Raw genomic sequence first — 20,970 nt, 5'->3', positions numbered from 1 at the left:
AAAATGAAAAAATCCCAAAAAGATAATCACCCACAAAGTAACATACATGGTAACTCGTAAGCTGGCACGAGGTGTTAAACCCATGTGTTAACGACTGTCGTTTTCCGGCCACGCGAGATAAAGTAAGTTACATTCATTCAACTATAGGTTGGTAACAAGTGGTTTGAATTTGAGGTTCTTGGTATTAGTTTGGTGCATTGCACCCACACCCAAACGCATAGACTTAACATGTTGGGTTATCATTATAACACGGTTATTATGTTTCATACACCGCGTGCCCGCCCAATGGGATACCACATATGTGGCTTTGTGGGTGGTATGAAGTGCGAGTGATATATTTTCGAGGGTGATATATTTTATTTTTCTGACTTTCCTGTTTTTTGGTTTTTAACTCATTAATCAAATATAATTGGACAAGAATCGGAACAGAATTCGATCAGCAATTGAGGTAACTTCTGAGTTTAAAGTCTTGTCAGCAGATTCATTTTTTTGAAATAGGTCATTCCGCGTTCTCCTAACGCACAATATGGGGGTTTTCGGCAATTGTCTGTTTTCTACCAAAACAGTCAAGCTAGTTTAAATTTGTTTTTTTACAACGCCTGTATTTTGACTACTGATGCACCGGGACAAATGGAAATCATTTAATCAAATTATAGGATATTTAGTAAAAAGTAATAAAAAGCAAAAAAAAACATTATTATGACTTGTTGATTTACCCGCTAAGCTTTAGTGGTTTAATAGGAATCTTAAAATTGTATCAAAAACGAAATAAAATAAAATACTTTCGAATTTAAACACGATTTAAATACCTTTTATTGTTACGTAATAATAGCGACTCGTTCGAGGATTGTTTCGACACAAAGAAGGCAGAACTCACAACATATCAGTTGTGACATCACAATGCCGGAGCGTTTTCAACTCCTTTGTTATTTCATTGTGATCTCATAATCGAGGAAAGAATAAGAACTTGAGAGTTTTCATAATAAACAACTCGAGGACGAATCGCGGGTTTGACGTTTTACTAAGTTTGGCAACTTAGCGTGGAAGGTTTATCTTATTTCGTGAGGTTTGTGATACAATTCGTGAGGTTTGAAATCGTGAGATTTATTCATAAACGTGAGTTTGTTCGTGAAGGTTGTTCATATATGACAGTTTTGATGGAAAGTGTTAGTATACTTATCCATGTCTGCCTTTTAATTAGCTTATTAGCTGTAACAGTGGCCAGATATCTATAGGCCTATGTAGGTATCGCATGGAATTTATTAAGTGTCCCTTTTCTAAATGTTCTTTTAATCTTTGCTTAACCAGCAAAACTCTGCTTTTCTAACCTACATTTGTGCATACAGCCGACTATTCAATATAGGCCAATATAAGGTTGTGTTGATTTACGCATTGACCTCAAATTCCTTGATTTCCCGCAAGTGGTTACAAGAAGACATTCACCATGTATATGCAATCCCCTTTGCCTGCTGGCGACCCACATCAGGTTCTATGTTATTATGGTTAAATTATATAGTATAAATCAAGTGTTTTTGCTTGACAAAATTACAACTGCTGAATGAATGTTTAGTTATCCAAAAGTGGCGGGCAACCACGGTCGTTATAACACGGGTGTTTTGTTTAATACACCTCGCGCCTGCTTACAAGTTACCACTTATGTAACTTTGTGACTGATTGTAAAACACATCTTGATATACCGGAAAATTATTAAGTAGAAACTGAAATTAAACCAGTGTATATTAAATCCATAAAGAACGCAGGTCTATATCAACAAAAGCTTGTGTATGCCTACACCAGTGGTTCATATTTGTGTAAGACTTGACTAATATTGACCGAAACGTTGAAGGTGTTTAAATCAACCTTACATAAGGTCGGATTAAATTTAAAACAAATACAAATCGCACAATGACACCACCTCAGCTGTTTTATACAGTTTTTACAAAAAAAAAATCCGCGTTTCCGCGTATATATGGTAGGGTGGGGAAGATGGGGCACATTTTCATACTATTTCTCACCCCATTTGGTAGGAAACAAAGAAAATTCAAAGAAATATAACCGCATTCTCACGACTTCCATGGACCATTGTTAATTGTTTAAAACACAATCAGGATATTCGAATAATATGTGCTTAAGGTGTCCTATTTTACCCCACAGTAATATATCACCCTAAACGTCAGTTTTATGTCATGGAGTTTCGCAAAATGAATTACAAAAAAATTTACATTTTCTCTGATTTAATAAATATCTCTCTCACTTTGTGTTTTAGTTCGATTTGTCAAGAGCTCTTGCAGGTTTACAAACCAAGTTATCAAGTGAGGAATACAATAAGATATGGCAGGTAATAATGGTACAGTGAACACACGACTTGTATTGTTTAACATAAATTAAATTTCACCTCAGAGTATTATCGGAATATTTGTACTTTTTATCAAACAGATTACCGTTGTATATCTATGGTTATATAAGTGAAATTATTTTTTTTGAACTGCTGTTTTTCAATGAACATTGCGCCATGATACCCCGTCGGCATTAAAGGTAAATGCAATCATGTCCTATAACAACAACATGGTGTCAATTTTACAGGTGCCGGCAATGGTCTCTGGATTATAAGAATTGTTCGTAAAATTTTTTACTTAAACACTGATAAAATGAATTAATATAAATACTTCACTTATATATAAAACTTTGTGGTGTAGACTTTACAAAACTCTTATTTAAACAGAAGTTCTATATTTGCCTCGTGCCCACGACGTAGTTGGTTTTGAAGTTTAACCAAAGCTGGGTACTGACATTGGGCGTAGTTTGATTGGTAAACTCACAATGGCCGCACATCAATGCAGAATATTAAATAATTTTATTTCAAAAAGTTTGCATTATGGTAGGGTGGGGGAAGATGGGGCATCTTTTCATTCAATTTTCTTGTCCCATATTTGGTATAGTAAACTAAAAACATTCGAAGAATTGTAAAACCGTTTCCTCGCGACTCCCATATAGACCGTTGTTAATTGTTTAAAACACGATCAGGATATTTGGATATTATGTGCTAATGGTGTCCCATTCTCCCACTCTACTTTATATAACTCTACTATAATTGCTGCTTTGTTAAGAGTTACTTAAATTTATCATTATCTTTTTTAATTGCTACTTCATCATTACGTCATTAGGAGTTACGTCATTCGGGTAAAGAGCTCGACGACTTCTACGAAGTAAGTCGAACGAGCACTTTTAAGTTCAAGGACGACTATGACGTCATAAAAAAGACGGAGCGATTGAACGAAGCGTTACGTCACAGATATTACTCCGCGTTGGCGACAAAGAAAAAACACGAAGAAGACAGAGACAATTATTTCAAGGTTCGATTACAAAATATGGTTTATTAATTCAAGTAATAAATATAGGGTGTCAGAGACATCAGAGACACATATACCCTATCAGGGGTATCAAGTATCGAACCCAGCCTCGACCATGCGCAATAAATGGCTAACTGCGTTCTACGAGATATACAGTATGGGCTGGGAGAAGATGGGACAGCTTTATCACTGAATATCCAAATATCTTAATCGTGTTTTAAACAATTAACAACGGTAATTGGGGGTCGTGAGCATATGGTTTTATAATTCATGAGTGTTCTTTGTTTGAATGGAATAAGAAAACAAAATGAAAAGGTGTCCCGTCTTCCCACACCCTACTGTATACACCATATTGTGATGTCACATTTTTTATTATTATTGCCACAGAATGAAGAAGAACTTTCACAGTTAAAAGGAAATTTTATCGAAGATTCTCAAGAACTCGCTCTAGCGAATTCCCGCTACGTAGATTACAACCAAAGGTTTTCGCTACAGCGGGAAACGTTGATCGTACGTATGCTTGATGACGTCAGCAAAGTAAACGAAAAAAACGAAAAACTAAGAAACGATAAACAACGTATTAATAAAGAAGTAAGTGCATGCCATGGAACGCCAAGTTTCAAACCATGTTTAGTATATAATAAATAGATTTACAACAGATTAAGTCACGTTTTAAATGAAGTAATCTATTCACCCTAACATGGCGACCTGAACATCACGACTCTAAAATAGCATTGTTAATTGTTTAAAACGCGTTTAGGATATTAAGATATTGTGAACGAAAGGTGTCCTATCTTACCCCACGGTAATATACGTCATTTCATCCGTTTTTTCTTTATATTGTGTCGCGTTTTTTTTTCGTTAAGAAATGTTGCTTCTAATATCTTCAACTTTTCTTTCTTGCTGCCAGCTTCACGAAGCGCGTTCGGATCTTGCTGATTCCAGGAACAAAGTTCGGGAGGTGGAAAAGCAAAAGGAAGAGCTGACTGAATCTTACAAAGCTTTGGAGAATAAACGAGATTCGTTGAAGAAAGAAGGAGAATGGTTGTTACGTCAGAATAATAAATTAAAAGGTTTGCACTATTTAAATAAAGTAGGGTAGGGGAAGTTGGGACACCTTTTAAATCTATTTTCTCCTCTAATTTGGTAGTAAACAAACATTCAACGATTTTTTATAAAATTTTATCCTCACGGCTCCCATAGATCGTTGTTAATTGTTTAAAACACGATCGGGATATTTGGTTATTATGTGTCAAAGGTGTCCCATCTTCCCCCACCCTACTATATTATAGGCATGTAACGTATTTATCTTAACTTGGTGGGGTAACGACAGTAGTTTTAAATGTGTCACAAAAAGTAGGCACTACTTGGAATAGAATTGCGGAATTTTGGGCTCATAGCACTTTGGGCGTTGGGGTAATATGGGCCAACTTTTGCTCAAGTCTAATGGCCATACAGTACTTCGTCCACACGATGAAGGAACAGCAGAATAAAAGCTATCCCTAAACTCGTAATTATTATCTTAGAAAAAAGTCTTTTGATATTTTAGAGGCAAACACTCGGTCGGAAAAAGAAATTTCAACTTTAAACGACAAGTTGGAGAAGATGGCTGAGGGTTTGAAGCTTGGGGAAGACGCCATGATGGAATTGGAACAAAAATATTCGGAGTTGTCGATTACGTGAGTTAATTACGTCATGGATGACGTCACGATCTACGATTTGAAATCCCAGTAAAACTTGAAGCTGTTGGTGTGTTAATTGGCGCGTTACTGGAACAATATGACAACATGAAAAAAAGGAAAATTTTGTTATAACGTGCTTCTAATCTAGATCTTCACAACAAGAACAACTGATACGAGCCCTTCGCTCCCAGCTTGAAAGAGCAAAAGAGGAGATGGATAATAAAGAAAAAAACTGGGAGGAAAGAAGGAACTCCATGACGTCACAGATGGAAGAGATGAAAAAGAAAATGGAGGAGTCACGCTTGAATAATCATAACACGATAATGAGAAATCAGAAATTAAGAGAAAAGTAAGTGAACCGAGCAGTTGGAGTAATATGGGCCACTCTGCGTAAATCCAAAGTTATTAATGCGCGATGCTACAAAATTGGTCTTTGTATTGGCTTGTCCTGTCGCATGTCGTTGGACCCCGCCCATATAGAATGGATTATAAAAATGTGGGGTAAGATGGTCCATGTTTTATTCTCTTTAATTGGTCTATTTGGTAGCAAATTTCAATTTTACCCGCGAAACTCCATGTTTTGTTTATCCGTATAGATTAAAAGCAGCCAATCACAAGGCAGATGTTGTGACACGTGACAAACTAGGAGCAGTTTTGAAAGAATACAAAACCAGACGAACCAATCAAGAACTGACTTCGAAACAATTACAATTAATTGGGGAAGTTTTAGAATTAAAAGAAGAATTTTTCCGCGACCAAGTTCGGGCTGCGCGGGGTGGGAGACTAAATAGAAGATTGAATGGCGAAGTTGATTACTTGAAAAACAGGGTGGGTATAAAGTCCATGCCCTACTTAAATGTATCGAGTGGGCCATGGCTTGTCATATTCTTTTATGTGCGACTAGAATACACGCAAATTCAAATTTGGGTAATTCTGACTATCACTGGGTTGGGGCAATTATTGCTAAGTGCTTTGCATAAGGCCACATACCCACAATAACAGCATCGAGCTCCACATTATCTGGCTAACGTGTTGTCCTTCTTCGCAACTCCAACAAAAAATACATAATTTTATCTCCCACGCACCACGTATAGCTCGTATTGTTACGTATGTAACTGTATCGGTGTTTATTGTTTGCGATTTTCTTTTAAATTAAGGTTATTGATTAGTTCAGTAAAAACGATTTATCGTTACTTTCTTCTGTCTGCACAGATACGACTTATAAGAGAAAATCCGACCGCAGTCGACCCGCTAGACGGCGTACAAGAGTATAGAGAGGTTCTCACGCGACAACGATTCTCTCCAAGTCTATTGTTACGCCACGAGGAGTTTCATCCAATCACAAGCGAAGAAATCCGACCAATCAAATCGTTCGCGAAAAAAGCGTCAAGTTAGCGCACGTTACAGTTAAATTATAATGACGTAATTCAAATACCATGACGTCAAATGTAGTGACGTAGCAAACTTTATCTAACCTCAAACATATTTGTAACTGATAGCATTGGGCCAACTCTGGCATGCATCGCTGTGCGACTTTACCAACATGCAATGCAAATATAGATGCACTGATAAAATGAAAGTCCAGGCTTCAACGCACAGCACTGTTATATTGAACCAAGTTGTATTGGATACTGTACAAGAAAATGATAAAATATATATATACTTTTGTGTATTTTATAAAATGCTCACTATATTTTACATCTACAATGTATTAAAAACGTTACACAATGTATTTTTTAATTCACACATATTATATAGAACATAATTGGGGGTATTCGGCCAACTGCGTCTTAAATCTAAAGCGTATATTTATCTTTTGCACTTAATTATTGTATATATAATGCAAGTTATTAAATGCAGTACAACGTTATACTACGTAGTTGTTCAGCAGTTGAACGAGTGAAACTTACTTTTACTCGTATAGCGCAGTGCCAGCCGTTATAACACTGTTTCACAGGTTGTTCTGTTTCATACACCTCGTGCCCGCTTACGAGTTACCAAGCAAGTAACATTATGGGTAATTAAAAGTCATACACACATTACCCAAGGATGATGACAGCATCCATCCTCGAACCCGTAACACATGGCCTGTAGACAGACGTGCTAACCACTGACACATTGGCAGGCGTGATAAGTAAACTAGCACGTTAGGACTTTATATTTGATTAAAAGTAAAACTAGTTGATGGCAAAGCTGACCTGAGGTCACTCACTAACGAGGTTAATCAAGGTCAAACCAGCGTTAATGAGGTTATTTCAGGTCAACTTTATATTGGTATCAAATCAATCTAAAATCCAAGTAAGATAGATAATACTACATGCTGTAAACACTAATAAATACCCTTAAAAAAGACAAAGCAAAAAGCTTTTTGAATTAAAATTCCAATGAAGTTTTAAATTTAATAGAAAACTTTGCGGACTGACAATAAACCTTTTTAAGTTCAAAGAAAACAAAGAATATTTTAAACAGAGCTTTTTGTATTCCAAATTCCACAATTTTATAAAAACTTTCTTTAAAAAGGTAAAACCTATAAAAGGCACCAAGTTTTTCGCTTACAGTTTATAAAGTTCATTTTTAAATAATCTACAACGTAATTGTGACGTATCTGGCAGCAGTGTGACGTCATACTACATTATGTGGGTATATACAAAAGTAACGATGCTAAAATAATTCATTAATGTATCGACTCCATAAGAGTTGGCCTTCCAGTGTTTCAATTACGGTAAAAAGCACTACATAAAAAACACACACAAGTACTTTATAAGTAGCAAGAAAACAAACAATTACAGAAGACAAGAATTTGATGATAAATCATTATTTTCAATATATGCATAAAATTATTTCCCGATAAATATGAAACCATTAGTTAGACATAATATACACATCAGCACCAACACAAGATTGTCATAAAATGCTATATATACAGCATAAGCCCACAGGACAGTGGTGCACATTTAAAAGCGGTGGTTGTTTCCTTAAAATAGCTGGAAACACTGTAAATCAGCTCTTAAAAAAGTCTACTATTCTCGGAATGCTTAAAAAATAAATTTCGCGTTTTTCGTCAGAAACGAAATAATAATATCCTCTCTCCTCTGCCTCTAGTGTCCAATCACAATCCACCTAGTGTTTAATCGCTCTCACCACCTCCGTACATATCGGCAAGTTTCTTGAACCGAGGACCCCAGTTGTTGAGGTAATCGTAATCCTGGGATGCGTCTGTTGTGCCAGAGTTCAAAGAACTCAATGACCCCGCATCTGACCCTTGACCTTCGTAGTCAAATACAAGCAACGAGTCAAAAGGTGGCGCTGTGGGGTCGTTGTCGGCTTGCTGCTTCGCCTGGCGGGATAGAAATAGTATAAATATTAAGACAACATGGAGAAATTAGTACAAGTGTAAAAAGAATGGATGCTAAAAGCTTTTTTTTAAAACTAAACTAAACGGATTATATATAATTTATAAAAAACTTTGAAACATGTAAATCTTAAGAAAGCAAAATAATTAGTTTTTAAACAATACACCAACATTGCACAACTGTGTATGGAGCAGAAATGCAATGTTTTTAAAATCAAAGAACACATAAAGTGTAGATATCTCAACTAAAACACCAACTCCAACAGATTGCCATTAAAGTAGTTTTATACCAAAGGCAGAGCAAAGTTTTGAAAAGGAAGTCAAATATTGTGAAGTCAAAAACAAACAATAAGTTACCAAGCCAAGCTGGTGGTTCTCAGCACAACTTTATACTAGAGCAAAGATTCAAAGTTTTTAAATTTGAAAACAGAAATGAGGTACCGGAGCAAGCAGTTTTAATATTAAGTGTCGAGCCTACTTCAATATGTTAAGTCCCGTGTCGCCCATAGATGGCCCATTATACCACAAGCAACCAGGATAACTAAGACATTTCTCAAACATTCAGCAAAGCAAACATGATTGGAAAGTGGAAACACAATACAACCATCAACTAAACTATGATTTCACTTTCAATGTAGGATTTAATTAAAAGTTTTAAAACAGTTCGTAATACCAACGTGGTAAAAGAAATTCCATTTTATCAAAAAGAAATTTAATCATGGAGCTTTTATAATTTAACCCAACGCCCATTCATGATGTCACAATGGCAGTTGTGAGCAACAAAGCAAAGGCTTCTAAAGTTTTGGCTGATTAAGTAAAAGACTCAAGCATGAGACAGTGTTGCCAAATAAATTTTTAAACTAAAACATAACATTTTTAACTAAACATGTAAGATATGGAAAAACATAAATTGTTGAATTTTAGTTTAATTTTTATAAAATGAAAAAACAATCTGGCAACACTGTAAAGCAGTGTTAAACACCAGAGTGCGTGGGTCCTTTGTTAGCATTTCCACTCAAAGTAAAAAGCATTGAAGCATGAATGTGCCTTCCTATCATAGGGATTGTGTCAATAATAAGGTACCAAACCAAATATTGCGTCATAAATCATTTTCTGATGTTTGAATTAAATGTTATATGAAACAGAGAACTTTTCTTTGATGGAAATGTTATTCATTCAAAAGGGGATTTCTCATGAATCAATATTTTCTCCTTATTTAAATACAGCACACCAAATAAAGTATTGTCAGGAACCAACACTTTCTCATTATAACTTAAGGACAAACAAACAAATGAATCATAACGCTAAAAATAACTGAACATTAAACCCACAGTTAAAGCGTTTAATGCTGACAATACAAACTATGAACCAAAACCCAACATAAACATATTTTCCCAGTTAGGATAGTTAGAATAAAGATAGCACTTTTTAAATAAGGAACAAAACTGGAAAGACCAATTACAGGATATTCAGCAGACTACAACCTAATTATTACAAAGAAACATAGAATTCTGGCTTTACAAGAAACAAAATTAAGAGTGTCTGGTTAAGACTTTGTTCTTAGATATTTAATAGAAAACAATATAAACTACAGAATATAATAAAAACAATATAAACTCACATCTCCAATGTAGTTTCCGATATCAGTATCTGGTTGTATCGGTCGTCGTATCTCAGGCTGTGCGCCACCTAATGGTTGTACGTCAACTACCTTTGGTTTTCCAGTGTTTGGAGGTTGTGCTTGTAGTGCACTGATGTCGTAACCATCCTGTTATAATGGCCATTGTTATATATGGTACAGCTATGCAAGATTGAAAAAGACATACTTAATTCTCAAATTAATCGAATTTTTATTTTTAAATGTAAGTAGTGCATCGATTAAAAACAATGAACAATGTGAATCAATACCAGTTTTGGGTATTTTTGTAACGAATCAGTGTATATCTCTGTTTTAAACGGTATGATTAGAGTTCTTATAAAAATACTGGAAACACTGGTGTCATTGAAATAATAGCATAACCAGAATTAATATTATAAAGTTGTGTGAATGTGGTTGAAGTAGATAGAAGATAATCTTTGTGAGACATGCAGAGTATTTATTTACATTTCAACCTCAGCTTGCTCGCCTACAGCTATGAGAGCCATGATTACAATAAGCATGTGACGCGATAATAAGCACATTATAATGAGATGTCGCCGTGACAAAGTGGTAAGCGCTTGGCTATAGAGTTTATTGCTGTAACCCAACAGTCCTTTGGGTTGTCTGAAATCAAAAATTGTCCACCTTACATTACAAAAAATATTACAATATTAATTACCCACTAAGTTGCATCCGCAGTTACCCGTAAGCAGGTACGAAGCAGAACACCTGTGTTATAACAACCATCTTCCCCCCCCCTCCAAGTATTAAACCCCCAACTTACATTGTCCTCTTCGCCGCCACCCTCATCATGATAAGCTTGTAAGTTTTCACGAACGTCATCGTCGTCCAATAAAACTTCCTTCTCCAAACCAGCTTGTTGTCGTCGTCGGTATGCAACCACCGCAAGTACGATGACTGAAGAGAAGAAAAACTTTAATTCCAAATTTTGGAAATTTTACCAAGTTTTTGTAAATTGGGACATTACAGATTTTTTTTTTTTATTTTTTACAATTTAAAATTATTTTTATTGTATCCATTGAACTTAAATAAGTGGATTTATTTATAAATAAAACTATTGTACTTTGTTAACACAGCAGATGCTACTCAAACTACTCAAAAGTATTAAAGTAACACAAAATAATCAGGGAATTTAACCGAAGGTGACATAACCATGCTCTAAAACTATTTAAGTGCCGTTATAACATGCTTTAGTGGGTGAAAAATCAAAAATAAAGTTCAATTTGATTTCAGAAATAAATGGACAGGGAATATAAACTGTTGGGAAAGTTAATATAAAGTGTTAGATGCACGAGCCACCAAAGGTTAAGTTCCCTGTCAAGACACATGCACTTACTTAGTAGGATAAGTATAGCAGCAATAATAGCTATAAGAACGGCAACAGGGAACCCTGCCCCGGCGACGGGGACCATTTTCTCGCAGTTAAATTCACCGTTGTCATTGCAACTACAAAACACAGCACACGTTAAAACTCAAACAAGTTAAAGCTTCAATGGCAGTTATGTAGTAAGCATGAAGTTACCATGTATTATTGGTTGGGCAAAAGCAATGTACTGGTATTATGGTTACAGTATACCGCATAGAAAGCCCAAAGCTTCTATTTCCTATTTATATTTCCCATATAAATTTATTTCATCCTGTTTGCCGTGTTGTTATTAAAGAAAAAGATGTTTGCGTTTTCATTTTGCAGAAAAGAAAGTACTTCACACCACTTTAAACACATAGGTGCCAAAATTTTGAAATGCAGGGGAGGCAGGGATAGTTAGACACACTACACTGTGAAACCTTAAGGGTTGTGATATTTACTGATTAATATACAGTGCAGAAAACCTAGGGTTGGCCTGACCACCCTGCCACCCCAGGTTTGGCGCCAATGTTTTGAACACAAGAGGGGGCAAGTGAGGTTAGTGCAATCTATATCGCCTCATAGTGGCGATCATGCTCGTTGCATTCGACTCACTGAGTAAAATAACAATGACAGCAATGACGGCAAGTATAATAGGCAGTGTAGCGACCACCACAGGCGCAGGTGCCGCACATGAATCCAACACGTTGTATTCACCGTCACAACTGTGGCAAGGTATGGTGTTTAAAACAAACAACACAAAGGTTGTAAAAATGGTTTGACTGGTTTGTGCTTATAAAATGAAAAATACTTTTGCTCGGTTTTTACTTAGATAGTAAAAAATGAAACCCTGAAATTTTGTTCTAAGGACTAACTATTGAAACCTAACACCTAAATAAACCAGAACCTTTAATGTATGTATTACAAGATTTTTTGAAAGACAATAATTTTTACAAAATATATGTCTGCTCTATATAGGTAAGGTTCTTATTACCAGAACTTATAATTTTTTAATCTCACAAACTCAGAAAAGCCATTAAATAATTGAAAGTCCTAACATTAAGGCCATATACAAGTTAAACCTGTTTTAATTTAAATAAGTGACCTACTAAGAACAATAAAGTACGTATATTGGCCAAATGAGCAGAAACATAGAATAAGGAAATGATTTTTCCAGCTGTTCGTTACAATTTTCCAAATGAGAAACTTTCACAGCAGGGTTCCTAACTTTTGGTTTATCCTACAGTTAAGCCTGCTTAGATTACAGCTGCAATATATCCACGTTGTTATTAAGCTGCTTATTATATTTTACACATGACTTAAGATTTCTGAACATGGTACAGCAATGACATTGAGTTTGGGGGGAGTAAGTGCTAATAAAGTTGTATCTTGTTCTTAGATGAAAATATGAAATTAACCAACTAAAATTAATATTGGAGCTAAAAGGTGCACTAAAGAAACCCCGAATAAAATAAAAAAAAACATAACATTAGACAGAAACCTTATGAATTAAAAACATTGCCTGATATGGGAAATTGTACCCTTGTGTTTGTGCCACAGTATGTGGCCATTTACATTGCCAATTCTTTCTATACATTCAGCAGTTAAAACCCATTCGGTTTTTCTTAACTCTTTAGTGACTTTTCTCAAGTACTTAAGGACAAGGTATTTAAACAGAATTCAAGAGCATTGTTATTGTACTTTAATAGTGAGAACTGGCTCATTATAGAGATTGTATCATTTTTCAACCGCCGTGATTTTAACACCGAAGTTAAAACTCACCAAAACAAACCATGCATACACCTTGTCTGCTTGGTAGCTTTGCAACTTGCAAGCATTGACTGTTACTGACACAGCATACAAGTTAGTTAACTAACGCTCTCCTGGTAATGCCTGACTTACTAAGTAGAAGTATTAACACTGCTATGATGGCCACGATAAGCACAATATTTATCCCACCAGGAGCAACATAAGTATCGAGACAGACGGCTTCACCATCATCTCTTTCCTCACATCTTTGGGTAAAACACGCAAAAATATAGGCATAAGAATGAATGTCATGAAACGAGGCCCAAAGTCATGAATTGTATGAGTTTTGACAAAAATCATGAGCATAAAAAATGCTTGAACTGAGCAACTTTCACACTTTATGCTTAAATGTTATTAATTATTTAACAATACAATAGCCCACCTATTTAATATTACAAACATGGCACTGAAAATGAACATTTTGCTTAAAGTAGAAGAACCGATTATCGCAGTTAATTTAGTCACTGCTATATTTTAATTGCATTTATTTCCCTTTGGAAATGCAGAAGTATTAGCCAAGATATTTACTTTGTGGCCATTGGGGAATTCTAGGCATTTAGGAAATTGGGGCATTTGAAATTATTTGTATTTACCCTGGTGCATTAATAGAGATCAATATACACTCACCGGCATATGTTGATAACTAATGTATTGGTGCTTGTTAGCTTTGGTTCTGGTGGTGTTGCACCATCGGACATGATGATTGGGACCTCGTACTTAGATTGTTGGGCAACGTCAAAGCTCTTAGTGAGTGTGTTAATGGAACGTGACATAGGATCGCCAGATACTAGGAGATGTTTGGAGTTAAACAATGTATATACACAAGCATAAGCTGCTAAGTGCTAATTATGGGGGCAAGGTTGGCAAGCCAACTCCTAAATTGTCTAGACTGCAGGGATCAGTAAACCCTTTTCAACCAATGCCAGCTATTCAAAAATCTTAGATAAACACCTAACACACTAAGATAAGAGTAACTGTATAGTAGTGTATACTATAGTAGGGTAGTCAGTAATATATATCTAATTCAAATTTGCTCACAATAAATTATACAGATTTTAAAAACCTGAAACTAATAGTAAAAATGTAGCATTCTTAAGTTCAAATATACAATTAAGCAATTTTAAATTCTAAGGGAAAAAAAAACTTCTATTATTAAAACTAAACCATCTTCACCACAATTCCTAAATACCAATATTAAGCCAAATTGTTACGGATCAACAAACTTTTTTAACTTTAAGATTCACTTAGCGCCGAGATTCCAACGACCCAGAGTCCGGAGTTGTCGTTTAGCGAAACAGAGAACGGGGCTCCATTTTGGGGCTCATCTAAATCCTTTATCTTGATATTGGTAACAAATGGGGTGGGAGGTTTCTCACATATTGTGACTGTCCATGGACCATCTGGTTCAGGTGCGTTGTCGTTTTTATCTCCAATTGTAATTGCTACATTGGCGGTTGCTGTTGCTTTGACTCGATCTGTTGTTTGTATAAAATGCAGAGTAACTTAGGTCGAAAACGCACAATACATGGTGGTATATTGGAATACCGAGACATAATTAACTTAACTTTAACAAGTAACTTTTAGGCTCCCGATATGAAATAAAACACACATGTATATAATTATACATAATTATTAATTAGTATAACTGATGCTAGGAAAACACTAAAAATAACAGACCTTAGCCACATAATATTTGCATTATAAAACTTACAATTATCAATTGCGCTTACAACCAGGGTGTATACGCTGTTAGTTTGATTGACAGATGGATGTTCCCGGTCAACTGGGCCCACAGAACTAATAGCACCATCTGCTGCAATGGTGAACCAACCCTCAGTGCTGACCATGCCATACCTGGGTGAATGCATTAGGTTTAGGGTACAGTGCGAATTGTAAACTGACAATTGTGGGTAATATAAGAGATTCAAATACAGAGGACTTAGCTTACAATTCTTTAGTTTGAAATATTGGTCACAATTTGTATAAAAATCATGTCTTTTTATTCGATTTTTTATGATGCAAAAAACTGAAACGTAAATGTAAAACAAGTAGCTTTAAACAGTTAACAGTTCCAATACCATTTGGAACACTACAAATCAAAGCTCTAAAATCTACAAGTAAAGTAACTGTTATATTACAACTGTCACTACACAAATGATAATAGACCATTGGCTGGAATATGAAGTTGATTTATTTTTGGTTGATATGTACAGCCATATTTTGCAAAGTTTATTAGTTTGCAGTGAGAAAAAAGTTCAAGGCAATGCTATTAACTGTTATTTGTTATTTGTTTAAAACTCACGTTACTGTTTGGTTTCCACCAAAATCATAATCCTGGGCTCGAACAAACGCAATGTTGGGTTTCGGAACATCATTCTCAACAATGTTACCAGCATAAGGCTGGTTTATAAACACCGGGGGTTCGTTTTCATCTAATACATTGACAATAACCGTTTCTGTGGCCTGCAATGTAAGGGAACGTGATAACACTTAATGCATGAACAGCTACATCTGAATTTAATATAATATATATGCATTTTACCTAAGTTTACATTCAAAATAAACACATATCACCACACTGGAATGATTTCGAAATAGACTTAAACTTGAATCAATCAGAAGATATTTTATATAGGAATAGTTTAACAGTAACACCACATAGAGTTTGAGCATAGAATAAGACAAGAGTTCTATTCTTTATGGGTGAGGTTATATGATTAAGCATGTCAAGGGATCTAAGATTTATGTCAGATTCCACTTATTACCCCATAAGCATACAAACTTACCTTAAAGTATGTACTACTACATAATAAATATTAAATCGCTTTTTTAGATTTAAAATAAATAATAAATCGCTCACCTGAAACTGTTGTACACCACTGTTCGAAGCTTGTGCATTAAATGCTTTAACAAGAAGAGTGTATTGTTTTGGTCCATTCTCATAATCCAAATTTTTGTTAAGGATAATGTCCCCAGTACTTGCCCCGGCCCCACGAGGATAACTTTGGACAATAAAGGTGTTGTCGTCATTGCCTGCTACAATTTCGAACGTGACCTGAAATGTAAACGTGTATGTTAAACTTAATAGTTATAACGATTGCGAAATACTGAACCGGTAACAAAGACCATTGTTACATAGTATACATTGTGACAATTTGCTTCTCATTGTTAAATAACACAAAACATTATGGTACAATAAATGCAGTGTTACACCCACTTAATATTCTAAAGCTAACCTTTACAGGCAAAGAAATAAGTCGACTAGCATACAGAGGTGACAGGGGCCTGGAGTTTAGGCAACACAGTCGGCCGTTACACCAACATCCAAACTTGTATATTAGCTTAATATAAAAAATACTAGTTGGATCCTCAAATTACTTAAACTTTAAATTGAAAACTGTTATTATTAATAAGTTAAAAAACACAAAGTAGGAAATATAAAAAGAATAGCTGAAGCATCCAACTTACCCCTTTGTTTTCCAAGTCAATATCCGCATCCGTGGCAGACACAGTAAACACAGTTGATCTCAGAGGTAATAATTCTCCTTGCTTTGCATTATAAGGGGTGTTTTGAAACACAGGCTTATTATCGTTTGCATCTTGTATTTGGATGGTAGCAGTAGCTGAAGCAGACCAACCACTCGCTGTGTATTGAAAAGGTGGGGTTTACGAAACATTGCTTTGTGCTAAGTATATTTAATTATTCATATTCTGTGGCAAAAACAGGTATTTACAAAAGGAAGGTTGATCTTGCGCAAAAACCTGTTGTGCATTAAATGTCCATCGCTGTACTCTGATATTAAAGTAGAAACACATGTACTTACATGCGCCTATGAATCCATCTTTTGCAATGATCACCACATTAACTGTTGGGGCAGTTTCAATGTCAAGATCTCCAACCACTGTGATAACTCCAGTGGGGGAAATTGCAAAACGGCGACGACCTCCAGGTGCTGGTGGTACTTCTTCTTCAGGTCCAAGAACATAATTGACCTTTCCATTCTGATCAAGAGATTTCGGGTCATCGGCATCGTTTGCCACCACCGTCATCACAGGGGTACCTGTGACAAAACACAATTCATTATGACATCATATTACTAAATATTTGCCAACATGGGTAATACAGTGATGTTCATTAGCACCTTTGGTACGCTACACATATAAAAAGAGTCTTGCACTTAGAACAGACAGCAGGGTTTTATAACTCACCAGGTGAAACACCTTCTTGTACACTTCCTTGTAAAGTAGATATATCAAAGATTGGTTTGTTATCATTCCTGTCAGTAACCACAACTTCTAACGTTACTCGATCCAACTACAAAGTAAAGATTACGACGATATTAAAATAAATACAAAATGCTAATAATGCTATATTAATGGTGTTGGTGTATAATAAGTTTTTTAAGAATAATTTAAGAATAGTTACCGGATATAGCATAATGTGTAAATTCGCTTCTTCAGTATAAAAAGTTATTTTAGTACAGAAATGTTTCATGTTACATACATAAAGACTTAGAAATTCTTGTTAAAGCCTCCACACACACAGTGGAAATTAAAGTCAAACTGTGAAACACAAACCTCATTTCCAGCTGCGTCTCGAACAACAGCATAGAAGATATATTTATCCCCGCCTGGCACGTCACGATCTAACCCTACCAACTGCCATATAGAAGCTCCAGCACTTGGATCCACTGCACTAAACTCTATTGCGAATTTAGTTGGATCCTCGTTTTGCAGTTCGTAAGTTTTCACATTTGGATTGTCATTTGTGATCTGAATTAAAAACAATATATTAATAATACTGTTATATATTGTGTATTGGAGTAACTCTGCTAAAACAAAGCACCCTATGTCAGTGCCATACTCATACATGAATGACTAACAGTTCCAGTTCACTGCTATTCAATATTTTTAGGATGTAACATAACACTCTGACTGATACCAATGAATGGAATAGAATGTTGGTTATATTTTAGGAGCTCTTTGTAGTTTAGCCACATAACTTATGCCAATCTTCCATAGGCTGTGCCCTAGTATCAAACCATTAAATAATAAATAGGCTACAATAGGGTGGGGGAAGCTGGGAAACTTTTCATTCTATTTTCTCGTCCCATTTGGTAGTAGGCAAGAACGTTAAAAGAATTATAAAACCATACCTTCATAACTCCTATAAATCGTGGTAATTGTTTAAAACACAATCAAGATATTTGGATATAGTGCGCCAAAAGTGTCCTACAATACTATATCTTAAAGCTATGACAAACATTAAGCAACTTACATCTAGTATATTCTTTCTAACAAATGGTGGATCGCGATCTGTAGTTTCAGGAATTGAAATGACCGGGTAACTCCATGACCTCTTGACTCTGTTACCTAGAAAATTATTTTAACATTTTAGTGGCCACTAAGAGATGTTTGAATGTAAAATTAGCAAAAAACACTTTTCTTAAGCAATCTTTTCTGTATTCAGATAAACCGATGAATAAATTTCCTTCAAACTTTAAAATAAAAGCCTAAAAATGACTGATTGCCCTATGAAAAGCTAGTTGATTGTTTAATACAGCGAGTACTTCTTTGGCACAGAGGAAGTAGTTGGTGACTATTGAACAAGCAATACAGGAAACTTATTCAGGGATTTATCAACAATAGAAATAGACAGTTAAAAAAAAAACATTTTTAAATTGATGGACATAAGCTTTTGATGTGTTTTTTAATTGTGTGCTTGTGAATATATTCAGGATAAATGTTACAAATGTCAGAATTTAATTTGTTTTAATTATACTTACGTTTGGCTTGATTAATCAGTTTGTTAAAAAACTTCCCTTCACTTGGTAGTATGATCTAAAACAATAAAGCATTGTTACGTAACAACCACAGTACAATCAATCATGTAGTTTTATTACAGATTTAACAAATTGTGCCTTCAGGGCAGGAAATTAACAAATTTAGATTTCCCAGCATCAGTAAAGTTATGGGGGTCTTAAAAGCACAACAAACTGTGATCATATAGAAAAAGATAAACACATTCTCCAGCTTTAGCATAAAAAGGTACTGTAGCTCTATTTATAAGTGATAACGCTGAAAAACCAAAAATACAACTTTAAAACATAATACAAATCAAAACGTTTATGTTTTTGTTTCTTTTTTTATGTTTTGAGTTTCACTAATGAACGTTCTGCATTGTTAACATTGCCCACATCACAATTACCTGCAATGAGATCACAATAACCAGTGTTATTGCAGAACCAACTCCCCTCATTATTTCCACTACTCCTATTTAGTTATTCCCAGCTCTTTTTTTTTGTTTTCAAAGCAAAACAACAAAAAATTCTTAACTTTTATAACCTCTTATTCAGTTTTTACGCTGTTAAATCAAAATATGTTATGTTTTACTTTTAAACATATATATAAAAAATATGATATTTTGTTTAGACCTTTAAAAAAATCAATAAAAAAGAAATATATATTATATAAAACTTCTAGGCGATTCATTATTAAATTTACGAGCCGAAAAAAACTTAAAAATACTAATTTATTTTTACTATACATGTGTTAATACAAATTCTAAAACGCGACTTTCCGCGCTTTCTTTCTTTACAATTTTGACTGAATGGCTGTCCGATAAATTTGAATCACAATTTTCTATTTTTTTACATTACTCATTCCATAACGCTTTCTTAAAAGTAAAAATGTCACTAGAGTAACAAATGGTACGGTTTAGAAAAGCGGCTAACGGTTTAATTTATAATTAACACGTTCACTAAGTTCTGCTTTCGTTCTGTCAATCTAAAATCGCCATTTTGAATTTTGCGATAAAGACACTCAAAGTTAATCCAGTATAACCGTTCTAAGTGTTGTCATCAATAGTAAAACCCTTAATGTGGATTAAAACTAAGTCCTTGTACACACAAAAGTCTAAACATTCACCTACAAATAGACAGGAAACTGCCGAGACAACTTAAAAGAATTGAACAACGCCTAAAAGGTGATGTCATGGTACTTGATATGACGTCATCAAGGAGAAAACCGCTTTTCCTTATTTGGATGACGCGTTTGAAAGACGCCGTTGTTGCAAAAACGGATGAGCGCTGGGTTGGAATATTTGCTTAGTCGGGTAGTTAACTTCGGCCGACACCGTTAAAGTAAATTGCACATAACTGTGTGCGTAGCATTTTACATTTGAAAGTACCGAACTATACAATAAAACATTATGACTTATTTAACGCAAAATCACACACGACTGAAACCAAATAAAACTTGCGTGACTCAGATACGAAACAAGAGTGCCCATCTAAATTATACATCAAATATATGACCCACATTTGTCAGTTTCGAAACGAAATCAATTCAATTTCATTATTTACAAAACCCAAGGTATATAAACGTCATTTTAAAAGGCATGGGATGCCTTTTTTTAGCGATCGTGTAACATAATCTAAAGAACGTAATCTAAAAATTATCTAAAATTAAGGTAAATGATAATTTCGCGTTATCCACAAATTACGCACTCTAAACTATTTCACTTTAACGTTGTTACAACTAAAACCTACTTCGAGATTATAATTCGTAACCCGTTTTGTAAGGCAAATGTTTAATCTCTTTCTATATCTATCTGCATTTACTCCTGGTCGCCACCTAACGGCAAAGCATTTTTGGAAATTTTTATAAAGACATATTTGAATGAATGAATGTAACTTACTGTATCATCGCGTGGCCGCAAAACAACAGTCGTTATCACACGGGTTTAACACCTCGTGCCAGCTTACGAGTTA

General features: G+C 34.9%; 2 protein-coding genes and 1 non-coding gene across 4 annotated transcripts; 1 reads left to right on the top strand and 2 right to left on the bottom strand.

The window, feature by feature from the left end:
• Positions 1–110: 110 nt before the first annotated feature.
• Positions 111–7,203, top strand: LOC100177007 (protein fantom-like). Its single transcript, XM_009861324.3, has 9 exons — positions 111–1,486; positions 2,267–2,338; positions 3,165–3,353; positions 3,738–3,941; positions 4,261–4,423; positions 4,900–5,029; positions 5,181–5,381; positions 5,629–5,860; positions 6,245–7,203. The coding sequence occupies exons 1-9, from the start codon at positions 1,445–1,447 to the stop codon at positions 6,425–6,427; spliced, it is 1,416 nt and encodes a 471-aa protein (XP_009859626.2). The 5' UTR covers positions 111–1,444; the 3' UTR covers positions 6,428–7,203.
• A 9-nt stretch (positions 7,204–7,212) lies between these two features.
• Positions 7,213–7,306, bottom strand: mir4097 (microRNA 4097). The gene has a single exon (NR_034492.1). It is a non-coding gene; the product is annotated as a microRNA 4097 (primary transcript).
• Positions 7,307–7,489: 183 nt separating this feature from the next.
• ci-cadherin (cadherin) lies at positions 7,490–19,596 on the bottom strand. Of its 2 annotated transcripts, NM_001128111.1 has the most exon segments (17): positions 7,492–8,369; positions 10,006–10,152; positions 10,808–10,941; positions 11,381–11,490; positions 13,826–13,986; positions 14,452–14,461; positions 14,463–14,673; positions 14,910–15,052; positions 15,501–15,661; positions 16,059–16,253; positions 16,667–16,842; positions 17,023–17,259; positions 17,408–17,513; positions 17,777–17,971; positions 18,477–18,571; positions 18,985–19,039; positions 19,407–19,557. In NM_001128111.1, coding segments are annotated over 17 exon segments (2,397 nt in total). In that variant the 5' UTR covers positions 19,458–19,557; the 3' UTR covers positions 7,492–8,159.
• Positions 19,597–20,970: the final 1,374 nt, after the last annotated feature.

This window comes from Ciona intestinalis, chromosome 9, assembly GCF_000224145.3.
Source record: "Ciona intestinalis chromosome 9, KH, whole genome shotgun sequence".
NCBI lineage: Eukaryota > Metazoa > Chordata > Ascidiacea > Phlebobranchia > Cionidae > Ciona > Ciona intestinalis.
This window is presented reverse-complemented; position numbering and strand designations above follow the sequence as displayed.

Excerpts from the sequence above, each read along its gene's own strand:
- ci-cadherin (XM_009861227.3), bottom strand. The coding sequence starts at position 19,457 with ATGAGGGGAGTTGGTTCTGCAATAACACTGGTTATTGTGATCTCATTG. Across the intron at positions 18,572-18,984 it reads ACTGATTAATCAAGCCAAAC|GTAACAGAGTCAAGAGGTCA; the intron begins GTAAGTATAATT and ends ATAATTTTCTAG. Across the intron at positions 17,972-18,476 it reads TTAGAAAGAATATACTAGAT|ATCACAAATGACAATCCAAA; the intron begins GTAAGTTGCTTA and ends TTTTTAATTCAG.
- LOC100177007 (XM_009861324.3), top strand. The coding sequence starts at position 1,445 with ATGTATATGCAATCCCCTTTGCCTGCTGGCGACCCACATCAG. Across the intron at positions 4,424-4,899 it reads TCAGAATAATAAATTAAAAG|AGGCAAACACTCGGTCGGAA; the intron begins GTTTGCACTATT and ends TTGATATTTTAG. Across the intron at positions 5,382-5,628 it reads AATCAGAAATTAAGAGAAAA|ATTAAAAGCAGCCAATCACA; the intron begins GTAAGTGAACCG and ends TTATCCGTATAG.